General features: G+C 36.8%; 3 protein-coding genes and 1 long non-coding RNA gene across 5 annotated transcripts; 2 read left to right on the forward strand and 2 right to left on the reverse strand.

Moving 5' to 3' along the window:
* Nucleotides 1-9471: 9471 nt before the first annotated feature.
* Nucleotides 9472-10557, forward strand: LOC142235028 (putative ATP-dependent RNA helicase DDX43). Its single transcript, XM_075306248.1, has 4 exons — nucleotides 9472-9591; nucleotides 9648-9773; nucleotides 9865-10028; nucleotides 10093-10557. The coding sequence occupies exons 2-4, from the start codon at nucleotides 9725-9727 to the stop codon at nucleotides 10417-10419; spliced, it is 540 nt and encodes a 179-aa protein (XP_075162363.1). The 5' UTR covers nucleotides 9472-9591; nucleotides 9648-9724; the 3' UTR covers nucleotides 10420-10557.
* A 2344-nt stretch (nucleotides 10558-12901) lies between these two features.
* LOC142235706 (uncharacterized) lies at nucleotides 12902-21434 on the reverse strand. The gene is made up of 7 exons (XM_075306965.1): nucleotides 20664-21434; nucleotides 19262-19548; nucleotides 16325-16496; nucleotides 14787-16243; nucleotides 13660-14579; nucleotides 13085-13137; nucleotides 12902-12999 (listed from the first exon to the last, which is right to left on the reverse strand). The coding sequence occupies exons 1-7, from the start codon at nucleotides 21145-21147 to the stop codon at nucleotides 12902-12904; spliced, it is 3471 nt and encodes a 1156-aa protein (XP_075163080.1). The 5' UTR covers nucleotides 21148-21434.
* LOC142234099 (uncharacterized) lies at nucleotides 17418-18325 on the forward strand. The gene is made up of 2 exons (XR_012721561.1): nucleotides 17418-17451; nucleotides 17511-18325. It is a non-coding gene; the product is annotated as an uncharacterized LOC142234099 (long non-coding RNA).
* Nucleotides 21435-21558: 124 nt separating the features above from the next.
* LOC142234097 (putative ATP-dependent RNA helicase DDX43) lies at nucleotides 21559-22618 on the reverse strand. 2 transcript variants are annotated; one of them, XM_075305177.1, is made up of 4 exons: nucleotides 22480-22615; nucleotides 22298-22423; nucleotides 22043-22206; nucleotides 21559-21978 (listed from the first exon to the last, which is right to left on the reverse strand). In XM_075305177.1, the coding sequence occupies exons 2-4, from the start codon at nucleotides 22344-22346 to the stop codon at nucleotides 21637-21639; spliced, it is 555 nt and encodes a 184-aa protein (XP_075161292.1). In that variant the 5' UTR covers nucleotides 22347-22423; nucleotides 22480-22615; the 3' UTR covers nucleotides 21559-21636. The 2 variants fall into 2 exon arrangements, with proteins under 2 accessions (XP_075161292.1, XP_075161293.1); XM_075305178.1 differs by having other exon boundaries at nucleotides 21716-21959; nucleotides 22480-22618.
* Nucleotides 22619-23010: the final 392 nt, after the last annotated feature.

Genomic DNA, 23010 nt, shown 5'->3' on the forward strand with positions numbered 1-23010 from the left:
TAACGACAATCTACAATGTATTTACTATGACTTCACACTTTACAATTCGTTCACACTGAAGTTATTCGTTTGACGCTTTAATTAAGACTGACTCGTTAGCAGCATGCAAACGCTTTTATATATGACGGTGTGGCGATACGAGAACATTCTGGTAGCACTTCAATATTCTGGCAACGCCAGAACATTCTTAGACAATGCTAGAAGGATCTACGACCATTAAGTTGTTTACCTGGTGGCTGCCAAACACATACACACTCACATAGATATATGCTCGCATTACTACAACAACAACAATAATGACAATAGACAATGAGATGAAATGAGAATGCAGAATAACAAAGCAAAGGGGTTGCTATTCTATGAGAGAGTAAGAACTAACATTTCGGTAAGCAAACAAAAGAACATAAAAGAAATTCAGGAAAATACTAGAAAATGAATAGATGATTCCAAGTGATAGCGAAATTTTATCGTTACAATTTGAAATTTTAAATTAACGGAAACTAATTTAAATAAACTTATATCTATAATTATCAAATTCGTAACACTGCCTCCCGCTTAAGCCTGTTCGTCCCGAACAGGCACAGAACCTGTTCCGTAAGGAGCCAATCGTTCCGGATGTACAACTTTCATCTTTGATCTAGGGCTGTCGTCCTTCTGAATCCGGTATACAACATCATTGATCTTCTTGATGACTTTGTATGGGCCTTCCCACTGTGTTTGCAGTTTAGGACACAATCCTTTCTTTCGTTGCGGGTTAAATAGCAGAACCAATTCTTCTTCTTGGAAGCCCTCAGTATTTACAGCACGATCGTATCTCGCCTTCATTCTGTTGCTGACCATTTTTATTTTGTTGCGCACTGATTCGTGAACTTCACCGAAAGTGTTTGGGATGTCGTTTCTGTTTTCTTCCATGGCAAGCTCATTAGGTTTAGCGCCGAATATAAGATCTCCAGGCAACTTCAACTCAGTTCCGAATAGAACATTGGCCGGTGTTCGAGAGGTGGAATCATGAATGGCAGATCTATACGACAGCAAAAACTTTGGTATATACTCGTCCCAGTCCCTCTGGCCGTTGTCCACTACTTTTCGAAGATGTTCCTCCAGAGTGCGATTAAACCTTTCTACCATGCCATCGGATTGTGGATGTAATGGCGTAGTCCTCGTTTTCTTGATACCAAGGGATTCACACATCTCTTTGAATATGGCCGATTCAAAATTTCTTCCCTGGTCTGAGTGAATCTCGGACGGCACACCGTAGCGACATATCCAGTTTTTGTTGACCACATCCACAATCGTTTTTGCCTCTTGGTTTGGAATTGCATACACCTCCGGCCATTTGCTGAAGTAATCCATGACCACAAGGACATAACGGTTTCCAGAATCACTTACTGGGAAAGGGCCTGCCACGTCCATTGCTATTCTTTCAAACGGGGCTCCTGGTCTATATTCTTGCATAGGACCTCGACTTCTCCTTGTTGGACCTTTCGCCTTCATGCACTTCTCGCAATTGGCTACCCATTCAGCAATTGATTTCTGGCATCCAACCCAGTAGAATCGTTGCTTCACTTTCTCGGCGGTTTTGGTTATTCCCAGATGACCTCCACTGGGACCATTATGGAACTCCGCCAAAACGTCTCTTATTTTGGAATCTGGAACGATGATCAAATTTCGGCTGCTCTTGCCATCTTCGCTTTCCCATTTACGTTGCAGGGATCCATTGACTAGAACTAAACTATCCCATTGAGCCCAGTATGATTTCATAAGTGGACTTTCGGCTGCTATGTCTTTCTTACTGGGCTTCTTGTTCTCTTCCTTTGCCGAAATAATTTTGTTCAAAATGGGATCTTTACGCTGTTCTGTTGGCCAGTCCACTCCAGATTCGATGTGTAACAGCCGAATATCAACAATCTCCTCCTTATGTTCAGCTTTCGAGCAGTGCTTGCATTCTATTCTGCAAGGTCGACGTGACAAAGCGTCAGCGTTACCGTGTTTTCCACCTTTTCTATGCTCGATACTGAAATCATAGCTTTGGAGCCTCTCGATCCAACGTGCCAGTTGAGCTTCCGGATTCTTGAATTGGAGCAACCATCGTAGAGCTGAGTGATCAGTCCTGAGCAAGAAGTGTTGTCCATACAAATATTTATGATAATGTTTTACACCCTCTATGACGGCTAGCAGCTCTCGTCGCGTTACACAGTAGTTCTTTTCGGGCTTGGACAACGTTCGGCTGAAATATCCGATGACCTTCTCCTTGCCGTCTATCTGTTGGGATAGCACACCTCCAATACCATGCGCGCTAGCATCTGTATCCAAAACAAATTTTTCGCCCGGAATAGGATACGCTAGAACAGGAGCTGAACATAAAAGTTCTTTTAAATGTTGGAATGAATCCTCCTGTTCGTCGCTCCACTGGAACTTCTGACCTTTTCGCGTCAATTTATGGAGACTAGCGGCGATGCTGGCGAAGTTTGGGACGAATCGTCGGTAATATGTACATAACCCAAGGAAACTTCTTAATTCGTGGAGATTTCGAGGTCGTGGCCAATCTCTGACAGCTTGGATTTTGTCTTCATCGGTGGATATGCCCTCTGCAGTCACATGATGACCCAGGTATTTAACTTCCCGCTGGAAAAGGGAGCATTTCTTTGCGTTAAGGCGTAGACCAGCGGCTGACAATTGCTGGATAACGTCTTTCAAGTTCTTAAGGTGCTCGTCAAAAGTTTTGCCCATCACTATGATGTCGTCCAAGTATATCAAGCACGACTTCCAGTGCAACCCCTTCAGTACCCGCTCCATCAATCTTTCGAAGGTAGCCGGAGCGTTGCAGAGCCCGAACGGCATTACATTGAATTGCCAGAGACCGCCATTAACGCCAAAAGCCGTCTTTTCCTTGTCTTTCTCGGCGATCTCTACTTGCCAATATCCACTCTGCAAATCAAGCGTAGAAAACCATGTTGTTCAATGCGTGGAAGCGGATAACTGTCCTTTTTGGTGACATCATTCAGTTTTCTGTAGTCCACGCAGAATCGGGTACTTCCATCTTTCTTTTTGACCAGCACAACTGGGGAACACCAAGGACTTGATGATGGCTCGATCACTCCACTCTCCGCCATTTCCTTTATGAGCTTTTGAACTTCGTCTCTTTTTGCCAGGGGAACACTTCGTGGTGCCTGTTTTATGTGCCTTTCTTCTGCGGTTTTAATTTCATGTTTCACTACAGATGTTCTTCCTTGATTTCCCTTTTCAGAAGCAAAAGCAGAGGCGTTTTTCCACAACAATTGCTTGGCTTTATTTCTCTCTGACGGCGATAGATGACGTGTCCAAGCCTCGAAATACCCTTCTAGGTGTTTTCTCACTGCTCCATGTGTCTTTGATGAGTTGCCTTCCAAATTGACTATTGCCTCGGCTGGTGTACATTTTCCAATATCAGAAAATTTTACAATTTGCTCATGATTGTCAGACAAGTTCAAGACACGAACTGGTATTAGTCTCTCTTCGTTCGTTGTTACCAGGGCATTTGCTATCAAGATGTTGTTGCTTTTGTTTTCTGCTGGTTCAACAACCCACAATTGGCCGACTTCACAATCTCCATTCATAGAAACCCATATAATTGCTTCGGCGTTCGGTGGTATAGACTCTGACTGGCTCGTTGTCAAACGTCTGACAGGTGTATTCTCGTCGTATCCCACGTTTACCGTTATTTCGGCATCGCACCATGTCATTACACGACGCTTCATATCCAGATTGAGGCCAAAAGCAATCATGAAATCCGCTCCAATTATAACTTCGTCTACTATATCGGCCACAATGAAATCATAAGTAACGGATTTGTTAGCAATAGTTAATTTTACGGCGACCTTTCCATATACGGTTGCGGGTTCCCCTGTAGCCGTGCGTAGCTTGACTCCAATCAGTGGTGTAACTTTTCCTTTTACTAAATCAGATCTAATGATAGACTTTGATGCACCAGTATCCAACGTCAAAGTACCCTTGTCGCCATTAATAACACCCGCAATAGTTAAATTGTTATTTTTCTGTTGAACTATTGCTATGGAGATGGTGGGGCCATCGTCTGTGGGAGCCAGCTCTTGCCCCGCTGAACTAGCTCGATTTAGTTTAAAGGTGACTCACTTGACTGTGGGGTCACCTTCTTATGGCTATTGTTTAATGGAGATGGTGATGTGGACCTTGACCGTTTGCGTCGTGCCTTGCATTCTCGAGCTAGATGTCCCGGCTTATCACAGTTATAGCATTTGATCCGGGATTTATTTGCCTCTTGCTTCATTTCTTGCATTGCCTGCTTAACGGCTTCTTTCACTGAATCAATCACGGAATTTGATTCGTCATTCTCGGTCTCCACCTTACGTACTTTGTGAATTTGAGGACGTGCTAGTACCCTCGCTGTCTCTTGTGTAAGGGCAAATGTTACAGTTTCCACAAATGTAGCTTTTTGTGACGCATATGTTGCACATTTTATGTCTGGGTCTCGAATGCCATTCACAAAGGTCTCAATTTTGATGCGGTCCACAAGTGGGTGACTCTCTCCTGGGTATGCCAATAGCACCAACCGCTTAACTTCTGTTGCAAAATCTTGTAGAGTCTCATTTGATTTCTGGACTCTTCCTCTTAATTCCATTCTGAAGATGTCTTGCTTATGTTCTCCACCGTACTTGCGTTGTAGCGCAGCTATTACTTCCTTATAGTTATTTCTGGAAGAAGTTGGGATACTTTGTATTACATCGGCAGCATTACCCTTCAATGCCAACAGAAGTTCAATTGCTCTGTCGTTGTCATTCCACATGTTTCTGGATGCCACCGTCTCAAATTGGAATTTGAAAACATCAAATGAAGATGAGCCATCAAAAACAGGAGTTTTGATTTTTGGGCCCTCGCTTACGCGCACTGGACCACCATTCATTTCTAGTTCTGACATTTTTTTCTCAAGGTGTAGAAATTTTTCATCGTGAACCACAAATTTCTTATCCAATTCCACAATTTGACTTTCAATGTGGTCTACGCGTTTCTCCATACCTTCCGAAAGTTGTTGTAACTTTTCATTAAGAATTCTAGAATTTTCGTCAAATTTCTCCACCAAAAGAAGAGAATTTTCTTCCATCATTTTTCTAGAATTTTCTTGCATTTTTAGAGCGTTTTCTTCCAGCAATTTTCTAGAATTTTCTTCCATTTTTAGAGAATTTGCTTCCAGTTTTCTAGAATTTTCTTCCATTTTTCTAGAATTCTCATCCATGATTTTTCTAGAGTTTTCCTCCATCATTTTACTCAAAACACTGAGCATTGATGTGTAATCTACAACACTCGAAGCCACAGACGGAGTTTCTACACTGCTGGTATTGACGAGTATTGATTCATCAATGTCTTCCTTATAATCAAACTCATGCGTCGCAATGTCCATATTACGCCGTTCAAACTCTTCCAGTAGACGCTTTTGAAGCTGGGCCTTATTGCCTGTTGTCGGCAGCTCCAGTTTGCTCAATTCCTTTTTTAAGTCTTCCACTCGAAGCTCATTAAACTTCATTGTAGAGTTTTTTCGTTATCCCACTTCTGACACCAATTGTTACGTTTTTATATTTAGGCGTTTTTAATTACCCGACAATTAAAACACAGTTCTTTTAAATAACGACAATCTACAATTTATTTACTATGACTTCACACTTTACAATTCGTTCACACTGAAGTTATTCGTTTGACGCTTTAATTAAGACTGACTCGTTAGCAGCATGCAAACGCTTTTATATATGACGGTGTGGCGATACGAGAACATTCTGGTAGCACTTCAATATTCTGGCAACGCCAGAACATTCTTAGACAATGCTAGAAGGACTTGCGTGAAGATACTTGCGTGAAGATACCGACGTAGGTAACTTTTTTAATTACAACAACCACCGAAATAACAGGGTGACACAGAGTTGCAAAAACCATATAAAATGCAAATAGTACGGAATTTATCAACTGTGGTGCCCACAAAAATTATGGAAAAACAAAATATGACCACAAATTTAGCGAATATAATGAATAAAGATATGTTTAACAAAATTATTAATGTTTAGATGTGAAGGTATTACTACCACAAATTGTTTAAACTGTGATTTAAAACAGTATGTGCACCCTTTCCGCGTAAAACAAGAGGACAACCTCAAGCACAAACTTCGCTCCTGGTGCCAAAATAATAGCTTCGTTCAAAATTCCGCTAATGTGACATCAAAGTGGAGGTCATTACCTACATTTTGATGTATGGCATGTGTTCCAACAGTGTTTTTTTACGAAGATATCCTGGATTCCAAGTTTTCAACTGGGGGAGGCAGAACATAGATTCTACCATGGAAGCCAGGAACGGACTTCGTTCAAAATTCCGCTAATGGGACATCAAAGTGGAGGTCATTACCTACATTTTGATGTATGGCATGTGTTCCAACAGTGTTTTTTTACGAAGATATCCCTGATTCCAAGTTTTCAACTGGGGGAGGCAGAACATAGATTCTACCATGGAAGCCAGGAACGGACTTCGTTCAAAATTCCGCTAATGGGACATCAAAGTGGAGGTCATTACCTACATTTTGATGTATGGCATGTGTTCCAACAGTGTTTTTTTTACGAAGATATCCCTGATTCCAAGTTTTCCACTGGGGGGCAGAACATAGATTGTACCATGGAAGCCAGGAACGGACTTCGTTCAAAATTCCGCTAATGTGACATCAAAGTGGAGGTCATTACCTACATTTTGATGTATGGCATGTGTTCCAACAGTGTTTTTTTACGAAGATATCCCTGATTCCAAGTTTTCCACTGGGGGGCAGAACATAGATTCTACCATGGAAGCCAGGAACGGACTTCGTTCAAAATTCCGCTAATGGGACATCAAAGTGGAGGTCACTACCTACATTTTGAGGTATGTCATGTGTTCCAACAGTGTTTTTGAACGAAGATATCCCTGATTCCAAGTTTTCCACTGGGGGGCAGAATATAGATTCTACCATGGAAGCCAGGAACGGACTTCGTTCAAAATTCCGCTAATGGGACATCAAAGTGGAGGTCATTACCTACATTTTGATGTATGGCATGTGTTCCAACAGTGTTTTTTTACGAAGATATCCCTGATTCCAAGTTTTCCACTGGGGGGCAGAACATAGATTCTACCATGGAAGCCAGGAACGGACTTCGTTCAAAATTCCGCTAATGGGACATCAAAGTGGAGGTCATTACCTACATTTTGATGTATGGCATGTGTTCCAACAGTGTTTTTTTACGAAGATATCCCTGATTCCAAGTTTTCCACTGGGGGGCAGAACATAGATTCTACCATGGAAGCCAGGAACGGACTTCGTTCAAAATTCCGCTAATGGGACATCAAAGTGGAGGTCATTACCTACATTTTGATGTATGGCATGTGTTCCAACAGTGTTTTTTTACGAAGATATCCCTGATTCCAAGTTTTCCACTGGGGGGCAGAACATAGATTCTACCATGGAAGCCAGGAACGGACTTCGTTCAAAATTCCGCTAATGGGACATCAAAGTGGAGGTCATTACCTACATTTTGATGTATGACATGTGTTCCAACAGTGTTTTTTTACGAAGATATCCCTGATTCCAAGTTTTCCACTGGGGGGCAGAACATAGATTCTACCATGGAAGCCAGGAACGGACTTCGTTCAAAATTCCGCTAATGGGACATCAAAGTGGAGGTCATTACCTACATTTTGATGTATGGCATGTGTTCCAACAGTGTTTTTTTACGAAGATATCCTGGATTCCAAGTTTTCAACTGGGGGAGGCAGAACATAGATTCTACCATGGAAGCCAGGAACGGACTTCGTTCAATATTCCGCTAATGGGACATCAAAGTGGAGGTCATTACCTACATTTTGATGTATGGCATGTGTTCCAACAGTGTTTTTTTACGAAGATATCCCTGATTCCAAGTTTTCAACTGGGGGAGGCAGAACATAGATTCTACCATGGAAGCCAGGAACGGACTTCGTTCAAAATTCCGCTAATGGGACATCAAAGTGGAGGTCATTACCTACATTTTGATGTATGGCATGTGTTCCAACAGTGTTTTTTTACGAAGATATCCCTGATTCCAAGTTTTCCACTGGGGGGCAGAACATAGATTGTACCATGGAAGCCAGGAACGGACTTCGTTCAAAATTCCGCTAATGGGACATCAAAGTGGAGGTCATTACCTACATTTTGATGTATGGCATGTGTTCCAACAGTGTTTTTTTACGAAGATATCCCTGATTCCAAGTTTTCCACTGGGGGGCAGAACATAGATTCTACCATGGAAGCCAGGAACGGACTTCGTTCAAAATTCCGCTAATGGGACATCAAAGTGGAGGTCATTACCTACATTTTGATGTATGGCATGTGTTCCAACAGTGTTTTTTTACGAAGATATCCCTGATTCCAAGTTTTCCACTGGGGGGCAGAACATAGATTCTACCATGGAAGCCAGGAACGGACTTCGTTCAAAATTCCGCTAATGGGACATCAAAGTGGAGGTCATTACCTACATTTTGATGTATGGCATGTGTTCCAACAGTGTTTTTTTACGAAGATATCCCTGATTCCAAGTTTTCCACTGGGGGGCAGAACATAGATTCTACCATGGAAGCCAGGAACGGACTTCGTTCAAAATTCCGCTAATGGGACATCAAAGTGGAGGTCATTACCTACATTTTGATGTATGGCATGTGTTCCAACAGTGTTTTTTTACGAAGATATCCCTGATTCCAAGTTTTCCACTGGGGGGCAGAACATAGATTCTACCATGGAAGCCAGGAACGGACTTCGTTCAAAATTCCGCTAATGGGACATCAAAGTAGAGGTCATTACCTACATTTTGATGTATGTCATGAGTTCCAACAGTGTTTTTGGACGAAGATATCCCTGATTCCAAGTTTTCCACTGGGGGCAGAACATAGATTCTACCATGGAAGCCAGGAACGGACTTCGTTCAAAATTCCGCTAATGGGACATCAAAGTGGAAGTCACTACCTACATTTTGAGGTATGTCATGTGTTCCAACAGTGTTTTTGAACGAAGATATCCTGGATTCCAAGTTTTCAACTGGGGGAGGCAGAACATAGATTCTACCATGGAAGCCAGGAACGGACTTCGTTCAAAATTCCGCTAATGGGACATCAAAGTGGAGGTCATTACCTACATTTTGATGTATGGCATGTGTTCCAACAGTGTTCTTTTACGAAGAGGCAGAACATAGATTCTACCATGGAAGCCAGGAACGGACTTCGTTCAAAATTCCGCTAATGGGACATCAAAGTGGAGGTCATTACCTACATTTTGATGTACGCCATGTGCTCCAAGAGTGTTTTTGGACGAAGATATCCCGGTTTCCATTTTTGACACCTTGAAATCACATTGAAAATGTTTCTTCAATTATTTTCAATAAAAATGCATTCATGAAGAAAACGTGGTAACAATGAAATTCGATTGTTTTGGCAACTCCGGTGGATTGGTTTGTTGTCGTGCAAAATTTAGAATAATAAAATAATTTTATTTATTATTTTATTAAAAATGAAGATCTCACGGTACAGCACAAACAGAAATGGTAAACATATTAGAGTTTTTATTGTTCGCTATGTTGTACATCAAAATATTCCACAGTCATAGCGTTTTGGCGCCAAAACGTGAATTGGCATGCAAATTGAGAAAGAAGGGAACAACAGAATTCATTCAGGAATATGATTTATGGAGAAGGCAATCGCCGTGAACAAATTGGATGTGTTGGAGGTAGTATGGAAATTATTATCTGCACTCCTGATCGTTTAAATTGTACAAGCGAATTTTATTGACACAGCCACTATTACTTATCTATTTTTAGATGAAGCTCATCGTATTTTGGATATGGGTTTTGAACCTCAGATTCGGAAGATATCATTGGATATCATTGGATATTTGAACAATCCCATACCGGTGCGTGATGTATCATTGGATTTGGTCGAGCAAACAATCGAAATTGTTGAAGAGAATGAAAAATTCTATTTGGTAAAGATTTTTATTAAATATGTGGAAGCTTTAGCTGATGATTTGTCTAATGATTTAAAATTAGATGATTTTCGCTATTGCAGATATTATCTCTGGTGAAGTAAACAATCTTATGGCAACTGATATCGCCTCACGTGGCCTGGCCATAGAAGATATAACCCATGTCATCAATTTCCAGTTCCGAAATATCGAAGAATACAGTAACAGTGCTATATTTAGTTATAGAACTCGATCCGATTGGGGCATAGCATCGGAATTAATTCCTATACCTGAAGAAGCTGGTCAGGATATACCATCTGACTCCCGACCATGGCTGAACCTTTTGCTAAAACCAAAGAACGTTGTGCTGAAGAAGCACATAAATTTAATCGAACGCAATGTGGCAGAGTAGGCGTAAGTTATTGCGGTCGTAGTGGTAGTAAATAACATGGAAAATCTTCCAAACCACCTATGAATTAGCACAAACATTTTTATTGATTTTCTGTTGGATTCCATAAAAATCTATTACATATTCATTAGTAACGTTAAAGGTGATTTTTTATTAAAATATGTATGTAGTAACATTTTTGCTGTTAAAGGTGGGTACTATGTTCGGTTTTCGAGTTGAAAATCATTTTATTTTCTCGATTACTTTTTCTAAAATAATCAAAATTGTAAATGAAAAAAAACATATTCCTGTAAAGTCTTGCCGAAATCTAGAGGAACAAGAAACTGTGCATCAATTGAGTTAATTTAAAGGTGAGTGCTATGTTCGGTTTTTCCACCAAAACACTAAACTAAAAGTGCAAAAATATATATGAAGACGATTATATTTTTATCATGTCTGGTCAAATTATGGATGGAAAAGATCCAAGGCGTTGATTGCGAAACATATAATATTTCAAATTTAATTGATTAAAAAAAGTAACCGTGAAAATGAGCTGGTTTTCAGCTTGAAAACTGAACATAGTACTTACCTTAGCCGCTAATATCAATGTAAATAATTAAAGTAAAAGCAGATTTAAATATTTTTGAAAGGGGAAGTTTATTTTCTTTAATATGAATTAACATCGAAAAGTAACTATGAAAAATTACTATTTCGGACGATAGTGCGAACATAATGCCGACCTTAAAGGCCATTATTAAGTTGGAATTATCGCGCTAAATTCGCCATTTTTTCATGGTTACTTTTCTTTAATAATCCATTTCACCGAAAATAAACATTTTCGATTTTTGCATTGGATCATTCCCCATCAAGGGGTATTATCCCACCTGTTCTGGTTTACGAATTCGCAAAATGCAAAATTTTCCTCTTTCGCTAGTTTCCGAACCACAATGATATATAATACGAAATTTTTATATACTTTTCCTATGGATAAGGAAATTAAAAGGAAGAAATTTCTTGGCAAAATATGAAGTGGTTCAGAAGTTATTTACAGATAAAAATTTTGCGTTTTGCGAATTCGTAAACCAGAACATGGGGGATATAATAAAATTTGTAACAAGAATATATAATTTTATTCTGTTTTTGCAGATTTAGTTTTGTTTTTAACGAATAAAATCGAACTTAGATTTTAAAATATACGATGTTTTCAATTACGGTCGTAATTGAACTGAGTACAATGTTTATCCAATTTTGTAGCCGAGATTAATTACCGTCGTAATTTAATTTATTACGATGGTAATCAATATATTTCAGTAAACCAATTACTATAATAACTGAGTTAAGTGCATAGAATACTGATTTTTAGATGAATAAATACACCTAGAATAATGTGTTTAGGCTTTTTATTGGAAATGATGTTTTTATAAAGAAACGTAAAATCGAAAAGAGAATTTTACACAACATCCCAGTCACACATCTACATATCTGATTTAACCCTCTAATGCCCAAACCCGCCTTTAGGCGGTCATCGATAAAACGGGAAGCTTTTAGTAAAACACACCTGAAGACAACAAAAATGGGTAAAATTAAAACAAAACTTAGCTAAAACTGTTCAAGAGGCTTTGCAGCATATCCTGAATTTTTCCGTATACATTTTTCTTGTTTCGTTTTCTTGCTTTTATGTCGCAAACCTCGACTATTTTATCAGTTGGCAGAAAAAATGGGGCATTAGAGGGTTAATGAAGACTCGAAAAAACGGGGGATTTGCACCACCTGGCCCAAATTGTCTCCACTTTATTTTCTCTTATAAAAAAGAAGAATTTAGATATATATACGAATTTATATATTTATAAGTTTTTTTTAACGAACATAGTAGTACCTACCTTAAGTCAGTAATTGCTAATTTTCTTTGGATCGGGGGGTGCTAGGTGGATTTGGTAAAGTAGAAAAAAAAGCTATTGAAAAGGTCTATCACATAAATATTAAAAATTTTCCACATGTTTTCTACAGAAGTTTTTGGGACCCCTTAAAGGTGTATTTTCGCTTTTGTCATAAATCCATAGATATTGAGTTTTGCTGTTTCAACTAGCGAATGTTTGTACATTGGCCGCTTTTTCAGCAGACAAAAACAGCTGTTTTAGCAAACTTTTTTTGCCGGTACTTTTCGCGCTGAAATTTTCGTCGTTACTTTTTTAAAATAGCTTCATTGATACACACGTTCTTTGTCATTGAGGTTTCGTCAAGATTTAAAAGAAATATGTTTGTTTTCATGTATAATTTTGATTATTTCAGAAAAAGTAATCGCGAAAATAAAGTGATTTTTTACTCGAAAACCGAACATAGTACCGGTCTATAGATAACAATTTGTATTTAGTGTACTTTTATCGATGCTGAATAATTTATAAGTCAATAAAACAACCTACGCGCACTAGAAGATGGAAAGGTCCTCCTAAAATCTCAGTACAATACAATATGATGAATGAGTAGGTTTCCACACAACCAAGAGGTACTACTCGTTGCGCGTTGCCAAATATTTTACTTGGCTGGCATCCCCAGTAGGCATACAATCCAAGATGTGCTTTGCACGTTTTTGCACACAATTCACTTCTTCGTTGGAAAAAAAAGAAAAAAACATTAGATTGGCTTATGGATCTAGGTCATATTAAAATTGTTGGTGCCTTATCAATACTACCTGGTATTAGAAGTATTGCCGATTGATACAATTCACTTGTCCTTTGGAATTCTCTTTAAGGAAAGAAAAATACATTAGATTGGTATTAGAAATATAACTGGTTGATATACAATACAGTGATAATTATAGAAAAATAAGTCACTGTTAAGGTTTTCCCTTACGGATTGCGATATCAATATCTAAATGGTATCAAAATTCAGTAGCAAAATTTTCTCGAACCCCTTATTATCAAAGGTATAGTGAACTATCAATAACAAAATGGTATTGATAATTTACCAGGAATGAAAATGATAAAGTAATGAAAATATAATATTAGATGAAGGCGATTAAATCGCTACTACTTTTGATACCAAACTAAAATTCATTTTAAACTATTTTCAAATTCACACAATTTACATGTAATGTCTGTTATATTTTCCTTAAAGTATAATGCCTATATTCATAATAATTTACTGTAGGTTTATCGAAGGAATTTGTAATGTAATAGTAGGTTTAAAGTTTATGTTAACTTTTATGAATATGGGGGTAAATCTCTGATACAACCAGAACAAAGCTTTTTGGTACATTGAACACACGCAATAGCAGTATTCCTTGTAGCAGAGCAATGCAAACATATATTTAGACTAGAATACTCCAAAAGTTTTGTATGCATTCTCTTTCTGTATGGGGATTTCGCTTCTAAATTTGTCATAGGCATACTCTTTACAAATCTCTCAGCATACTGTAATATAAATATACCGCATTCCACATTATCATGTTGTTTGTCGAAAATCAATTGCTTTTCCGACCATTTTTCATTTTTTAATATATTTATTTCGTTCACATAGTGGGATATTAATTTTTGGGGTATTTTCTTGCATTGCTTGGGATCAAGGCAACATATTTCCTTTGTTTCTACGTTGAGTATCATCAAATAATAGTGATTGTTGATTAAGTGAGGAACTAACAACGAAGTTGAACATTTACTTAATGCATTTTCTAGAATAATACGATTGCTGAAGGAGTACTCCTCGATTTGAACTGGAATTGCCCTGTAGTTGGAATTGTTTTCTTTAAGAATTATGGCCAAGCATCCATTAACAATGTTATTCCGCAACCATTGGCGAGGACGCAACGTTTCCAATTCTAACAATGATATTATGGTGTCTTCATAAACTTGACCAACTAGATATTTATCGTAGACATTCTTAAGGTCGCATATAAATAGTCTATCCTGGTTAAAGTTAGTCAAAGTTTCATAAGAATACAGTTTGTAGGGATTATACTGCGGAGTTTTTATCAAACTGCGATTAATATACTCATGATCGTGTTGAAGCGTAAATCTGTCGATTTCGAGATTTTCAATTTTATCCTTTATTTTTTGGAGACCGGAGAACTCTTTTGTGAACATTGGCTGTTTTAAGCGGCTTTGTTTTCCCTTCTTATTCCAACTTTCTTTGACACTTTTCATGTCTTTGTTGGCAATTTTCCCAAAAACATTTGATCCTTTTGTAGCCTGGTTTGTGTTGGAAGATTTGATTTTGGTTCCAGGAATTATGTTCTCCAGAATTTTGGAATCAAAATATATTGCATCTATATCGCTTGTAATGGACCGATAATATTTTTCCATTAACCTAATAGCTCGGCCAAGTTTATGTTTTTGTCCTTGGAGAACGAGGTGTTTTAAATTTTTATAGTGCACCTCAATTGGTCCATTACTTACAAGTTCTTTCTTATTGGAGACATGGTAACCAATTATGTTCGTCCAAAAAGGTAGGAATGCAACATACTTTTTCAACATAAAATCTAAAAATTCTGGACAATATAAGGGATTTTCTAGCCCATCTACTTCAAGCAATTGTAGTGTTGATGTATTTGACAAAATTTCTTGGAATTCCGCTGTAAATGGACTTGAGTTAGCTATATTGTCCAGAGTGTTAGTTTTTAGCTCCTTCAAAAATATTTTTCCATTTTGATCATCAAATATATTTTCTTCGATTGGGGTTTTTGCAAATTTTAAAAATTTGTTCATTACGCTGGAAACTTCATGGTTTAGATAGCAACCGTTCAGTATAATGGAAATCATTTTAAACCAATCTTTGCACTCCTTCAATGTTGTGAAGTTGAAAGCCAAGCCAATTGCTTCGCGTAAAAATTCTCGCAGCTTTATGTTTTTCAGTGGCACTCTTTCGTCGATGTCTTTGCAAATAATTTTTGAATAATGACTCGTGCAGAATTGGCATACTACGAAGTTTTGTTTTTGGTAAGGTACACTGTGCAAAAATTGGTAGCATTTTATTAAGTACTCTTGAATATTTTCAAGTCCATTAAATTCAGACAAAATCGAATTTATGATTGCATAGCTGCAATCAGTAACAATTCTGTTACATATAGGCCACAGAATATTGTTTTCTTTACAAGCATCCTTCAACTGGTGTAAAAACAGTGAAATCTCATAGCTAGTGTGGCATGAAAGTATGGCGTCCGCAACTGGGTATATTTTTTTTGAGTCTGGAAAGTGTGATATTATTGAATATAAGAAAACTCTTTTATTCGCACAACTTATTGGTTGAATAACTCCTCCTGTTGCATCAATTCGCATAGTATAATCTGATTTTTTCGATAACAAGGAGTCATATTTGTGCAACATTTGCAATCTTTCAATAGTATAAAGGTAAACTCTTAATGGTGTAGCCAGGCGTTGTATATAGTTTTTGTAACTAGTTTCGCTCATGATAAAAGCATCTATAAAAGGATCCTTGTCGTATTCGAAATCACTCATCGCTTCCGAACGAGCTTTTCTAATAGTTGCAAGTGGACGCACATTTTGTTTTCTCCCAATTAATCGCAAATACTTTGATTGTTTGTTTATGGCTTCCTTTCTATAGAGCACAGATTTCTTTTTTAGGAGCTCTGATTTTAGAACGTGTCGCTCTATACCTCTAATTTGGTAGCATTTGTTATATCCAATTTGATGTTGAAGTTCTTCCTTTGATCTGAAAACCATGCAGGTTTTATTACCCATGTTCAATTGGAATTTAAAGGTACAGCACGCGTTATCATTGCAATACGCATACATGGTGTATACAGAACGATCGTTATTGAATTTACTTGAATATACGTTGAGATCGCAAACATTGTTAAAGATGTCATATTGTTCACGAAGATAATCTTGCATTACTTTTTTATTGGAGAAGACATTGTTGTTTTCCAAAATATGATCTAATTCTCCACAATGGAATGCACAATCATTGTACTTACAATTTTTGAAAAAGGGTGTTTTAGCTGATTTTCCTTTCAGAATTTCCACCATCCGGACACTTCTATTGGGTTTTTCTTTAGGGCTCTTCGGACGTCGATATGCTGTATACACTCTCGCATCAATACTTTCTTCTTTTGTGCCTTCCGAGTCATGTTTAGGTATTAAAGAACTCTAAATTTTAAAGAAATTTAGAAAAAGTATTTTTGTTTAAGTAATGCACAAGCAGATTTTTCGAATACAACTATTAACATATACTATTAACATATACAAGTCTGCTAAAACAGCAGAAAGTCTGCTGAAAAAGGGAAATAGCAAACATTTCCTGCTATTTCTTAAGCTCGATTACACTAAAACATGTTTTATTTTGCCTGAAACAAGTAAAAATGTCAACTTAGGAGCTATCCTAACATAATTAAAGCAATATTTTATGAATATCTATAGTATTTGACCAAAAATCTTAATATTTATCCAATTGAGGCATAACAGAAGACAAAATGTTTGCTGGTCGTATTTAAGAGCTTGTAAGTATATTACAGTGCAAAAATATACCAAAAACTACTTTTGGTCCTTAAATATACTTTTGGTAAAAATTTATAACCTAAAAATTTTATAAATTGTTGTTCATTAGGACCTGAAGTACAAAAATATAACAGCAGACATCGACTACAGTCTAAAGTCGGGCCGGCCGACTAAATTGTACCCTTCACCATTGTGTAGATCAACATTTTTTGTACCATCTCAAATACATACAATGTATTGGTAACTGCATACAAGTCTAAATTGGAATACAAATGAATTTCTCTACAATTAATATTACACCCTGGGACGAAACACAATGTTAGTAAATGTGAGTGTTTAAGCCAATTTTATGCAAATTGGCAAAAGTGCATTTATGATTTGATATTACAGGTATTGGTAAAAAAATTAATTTTTGCTACTTAGCAATAGCAATGTTATAAGGATATGGGGTAGACCTCGTCAAGATAGGTGGTCAATTGTGGGTTTGAGTGCAACGTCGCGTTACGTTGCACTAACAACTGTCGCTCTAACAAGATATAATCGGAGCGTTTCTCAATTCATATTGTCCCCCACCCCCTTGATAAAAGAAATATAAACATCTGAGTGGGTAAGTACACGCTGGTCCTCATGATATTTTATAATTTAATTTTCTTCTTTTCCTTTCAGGATTTCGCTGCCTTGGATACCCGTCCGCTGCTACTTCCAAAATCCCTTATTAATCTATTCTTCTCTTTTTTCTTTCAGGATTTCTGACGGGCCTCAAATAGAATGGAAACATCATTGCATCAGCCAGAATATGTGAATTTTTGCAACAATTGCTAGCTGATGCCATGATGTTTCTATTATTTTACGCCCGCCGAGAAATTGAGGAGACTTGGGATGGGAGATGATTTCCCTCCACGGTACACATCCCTCTCTCCCCAACGGTGGACTTGGGAATAGGGGTGGGAGATGGTATTCCCTCACCCGCAAGACCCCCCTTTCCCCAACATGGCCAAATAAGAGGGAAGTGCCCAATAAGGAATTGTTCCTTCAAAATGTTGCCACCCTCCAACGCGGGATACTATTAAATTTTGTATATTTTTTTTTATGAAAAAAAGATGGTTCAAGAGGCCACCATAGCGTGAAAACGGCCTCACCTACGCGGAGCTCCACGCAATTTTTTTTTTACTTTGCGTTGGACTTTGCCGATGCCGCAATATTAGTGTATGATGAAATATATGGGAGCTACATCTAAATCTGAATCGATTTAAATTAAAATTAAGATCCAATGCAAAATTGAAAATGTTTATCTTCGGTGAAATGGATTATTAAAGAAAAGCAATCATGAAAAATGGCAAATTTAGCGCGATAATGCCAACTTTATAATGGCCTTTAAGGGCGTCATTATGTTCGTACTATCGGCCGAAATAGTAATTTTTCATAGTTATTTTTCGATGTTAATTCATATTAAAGAAAATAAACTTTCCCTTTCAAAAATATTTGAATCTGCTTTTACTTTACATTCTTGATATTAGCGGCTAAGTACACTCAAAAAAAGTGAACTCTCTATTTCACTAAAGCCAATTTAACTTTATTTTAGTTCATGGAATTACTATGTTTGGAGAAAGTTTTCTTTACTCTAATAATTTTTTGTGTACGTTAGTTAAATTAACTAAAACCGAGGAAAAAATATACTCGAATGAAGCATAAAGATTAACTAAATTCGTGTCTTCTACAAAATAGTTCAGAATTTCTTTAAATTTGTAAATTTGACCAAAAATGCGTCCATCATGAACTTCGTATGTCACCAAAAGACATTCTTGCAATTTTGAACTCCAATTTTTTCCTTCAAACTACAAAATTTTCTTTAACAAGTGAAAAAACTTAGTTATGTATAATAAATTTTCTTGAATTTGTTGAAAAATATTTACTTATTTTTATGACATCGGCGTGATGCCAACGTTTGTAATACTGTTTAGTTAAAATTTTCTTCAAATATTCAAAATTTTCTAAAATTAACCGAAACTTTTCTTCCTGGTGGGTTCACTGCTTTTTCAGTGTACTATGTTCAGTTTTCAATCTGAAAACCTGCTCATTTTTACGGTTACTTTTTTTAATCAAATAAATTTCAAATATTATATGTTTCGCAATCAATGCCTTGGTTCTTTTCCATCCATAATTTGACCAGACATCATAAAAATTTAATCGTCTTCAGTTTAGTGTTTTGGTGGAAAACCCGAACATAGTACTCAACTTTAACTCGAACCTAATACCCACCCTTAGTTTCGATGATTGGTAAAATTCGTGAATTTTCCAACATTTTCCGCTCTGGATTCAATTTCAATAACATTATTATACAATATTATTATATAAATTCATTTAGCAAATCACTCTTATTATTGGGCTATGATTTTGCGAGATAAGATGGAACTTACAATATTCAATCCAGTTTCCACAACATTCTGATCCCTACTAATTTTTGTCACTTGTTGGCTTGGCAATTCTTGTAATGTTTTATATTGTGGGATCTCATTTGCATTAAATATTTTCGTGCTCTCCATATCGGGATAAAAATTGGTATATGAGACGAATTCGTTATTTGTATACCATTCCATGTCATAAATTTCCGTTGTCTCAATTATGCAACCAGAATGGGGGTGCGATTGAAATGTTGACTTTGTATGGTAAGGTTTATATGTATTGTTGTTAATTGTAGATGAAACTGTAAATTCAAAAATATTTGTATATCAAAAGTGTTCAAAATTCGGATGAAAATTTTAAAAGCATTGTTTGTGTAAATTTCATCTAAAGGTGGGTACTATGTTCGGGTTTCGAGTTGAAAATCACTTTATTTTCGCGATTACTTTTCCTGAAATAATCAAAATTATAAATTAAAACCAAAACATTCCTGTAAAGTCTTGCCGAAATCTAGGGGAACAAGAAACTGCGCATCAATTGAAGTAATTTATCTGCTTCATATTGAACTGTTTTAATAAAGTAACCGCGAAAATTTCAACTCGAAAAGAGAACATAGTACTTACCTTAAAGGTGGGTATTAAGTTCGAGTTTAGCCGCTAAAATCTTCATTTCTTCACGATTAATTTTCTTTAATATTCCATTTGAAGGAATACAAACTTTAGCGGCTAAACTCGAACTTAATACTCACCTTAAAGGTGGGTACTAGCTTCAAGTTTAGCCGCTATAATCACAGCTAACCCCCATATGCAAAAAGAAAAAAATTAGGAAAACTTCAAGCCAAAAAGAAAAAAATTAAGAAAACTTCAAGCCAACTTTTGCCATATAAATTCATTCGATAAACTATCAACAAATTATTTTGCATATGGACATAAATCAGTAAAAAAGTAAAAAAAGTAATTTTAGCGGAAAACCTATTGGAAATCCGTAAAGAAGACTTGGCCTTATGCTTGTCTTATATATTAATAATATCGTTTTTATCGGTATACATTTGTATACTTTGTTCAGTGGTTTCCTTGCGTGAGTGTTGAATTTTAGAAGTTTGCCAAACGTTATCCCTAAATATTTCATATCATTTTTGAAGGGGATGTTAATAGCATTTAAAGGCAGGGATAAATGTTTACTTTCTGGAACAACAAAGTTTTTACATCTTCCCGAAGCATTTCTAATGCAGATTGCTTCACTTTTTGACGTGTTAATTCTTATGCCCCATTGATCGTAAAACTGTCCCACTCTTGCGAGGTGGTTCTCGTCTAAATTCAAACTTAATGCTCATTTTTTTTCTTATGAAATCATTAAATTAAGTGATTCAAAAAATTAAACGGCTCGCATCTTGGCTTGAAATCCGAGCATACTACATACCTTTAGACTTTTCTGGGCCGTTATTTTCCTGCATAATTTCGGTATCTTCAAAGAAATTCTTCTGAGTTTTTGCTCTTTCTTCCTGAAGGGGAGCACAATACGAGTGTTCTTGTGAAATTATGTTTTTGAATTCTCCAGGGCAGAAGCTGTCTTCCTCCAATTGGTTGATATCATTAAATGAAGTTAGTTCCACTTCTGCCATCTTTGCATCCAAATCGACTTTTGCCGCAGAATTGGTGTTACAAACAAGCTTTTCATTTGTTTTACGTTTTTCTAGCTCTTTTCTGGCATAGTATGCAATTATTCGCCTGTTACTTCTAGTGTTCTGGGACTGCAGGTGTATTGGACCACTTTTAAATTCATTCACAGTCTTAATAACTTCTTCAAACCTTCCATCATTGTCACGATAATAATACAAAAGTTTATCTAAATGATTATAATTTTTTAAAAAAGAAATTAAAATTGATTTATTAATTTTTCGCATTTTTAATCTAAATTAGTATCCACTCTTTGCGAAAATAGATCTATCTTTGTGTGTTAACAAACGGTTTATTTTAGACCCGTTATTTTCGCAAGTATTGCCATATGTTCTTGCATTTAAATAGGGTTGTTACCAATAAGAAAACGCTAAAAATGAAGGTAATGCGCTTTACACACTATCAGTTATTCCGGACGACAGTGCTCGTGTCGAACATATCCCACATATTGGACACATTATAAGTTAAGTCCGAAGGCATAATCGATACTGCTGCATGTTTATGGGATCGGTAACACATTTACCGATTATTTAGTCATCGCCGACAAGTCGTATCGATTCGACACACTGTAAGATTCTTTACAAACACCGACATTCCGTCCGGAATAACTGATAGTCTGTAAAGCGCATAATTGCCACTTACTTCCAAATTGCTAAAATGTTTATTTATACCCAATAAACACAAGCATTGGAAAAATGCTTATATTCAATACGCTTTCAAACATTTTTCCAAAGAATTAGATTAGAATTCAATTTGAGAAATTTTTGAGAAAATCGCGTTCTCAACAAAAAACAAAGCAAAAGGTTCAGCCATGGTCGGGAGTCAGATGGTATATCCTGACCAGCTTCTTCAGGTATAGGAATTAATTCCGATGCTATGCCCCAATCGGATCGAGTTCTATAACTAAATATAGCACTGTTACTGTATTCTTCGATATTTCGGAACTGGAAATTGATGACATGGGTTATATCTTCTATGGCCAGGCCACGTGAGGCGATATCAGTTGCCATAAGATTGTTTACTTCACCAGAGATAATATCTGCAATAGCGAAAATCATCTAATTTTAAATCATTAGACAAATCATCAGCTAAAGCTTCCACATATTTAATAAAAATCTTTACCAAATAGAATTTTTCATTCTCTTCAACAATTTCGATTGTTTGCTCGACCAAATCCAATGATACATCACGCACCGGTATGGGATTGTTCAAATATCCAATGATATCCAATGATATCTTCCGAATCTGAGGTTCAAAACCCATATCCAAAATACGATGAGCTTCATCTAAAAATAGATAAGTAATAGTGGCTGTGTCAATAAAATTCGCTTGTACAATTTAAACGATCAGGAGTGCAGATAATAATTTCCATACTACCTCCAACACATCCAATTTGTTCACGGCGATTGCCTTCTCCATAAATCATATTCCTGAATGAATTCTGTTGTTCCCTTCTTTCTCAATTTGCATGCCAATTCACGTTTTGGCGCCAAAACGCTATGACTGTGGAATATTTTGATGTACAACATAGCGAACAATAAAAACTCTAATATGTTTACCATTTCTGTTTGTGCTGTACCGTGAGATCTTCATTTTTAATAAAATAATAAATAAAATTATTTTATTATTCTAAATTTTGCACGACAACAAACCAATCCACCGGAGTTGCCAAAACAATCGAATTTCATTGTTACCACGTTTTCTTCATGAATGCATTTTTATTGAAAATAATTGAAGAAACATTCTCAATGTGATTTCAAGGTGTCAAAAATGGAAACCGGGATATCTTCGTCCAAAAACACTCTTGGAGCACATGGCGTACATCAAAATGTAGGTAATGACCTCCACTTTGATGTCCCATTAGCGGAATTTTGAACGAAGTCCGTTCCTGGCTTCCATGGTAGAATCTATGTTCTGCCTCTTCGTAAAAGAACACTGTTGGAACACATGCCATACATCAAAATGTAGGTAATGACCTCCACTTTGATGTCCCATTAGCGGAATTTTGAACGAAGTCCGTTCCTGGCTTCCATGGTAGAATCTATGTTCTGCCTCCCCCAGTTGAAAACTTGGAATCCAGGATATCTTCG

Source organism: Haematobia irritans, chromosome 4 (assembly GCF_050003625.1).
Source record: "Haematobia irritans isolate KBUSLIRL chromosome 4, ASM5000362v1, whole genome shotgun sequence".
In the NCBI taxonomy this organism is placed as follows: domain Eukaryota; kingdom Metazoa; phylum Arthropoda; class Insecta; order Diptera; family Muscidae; genus Haematobia; species Haematobia irritans.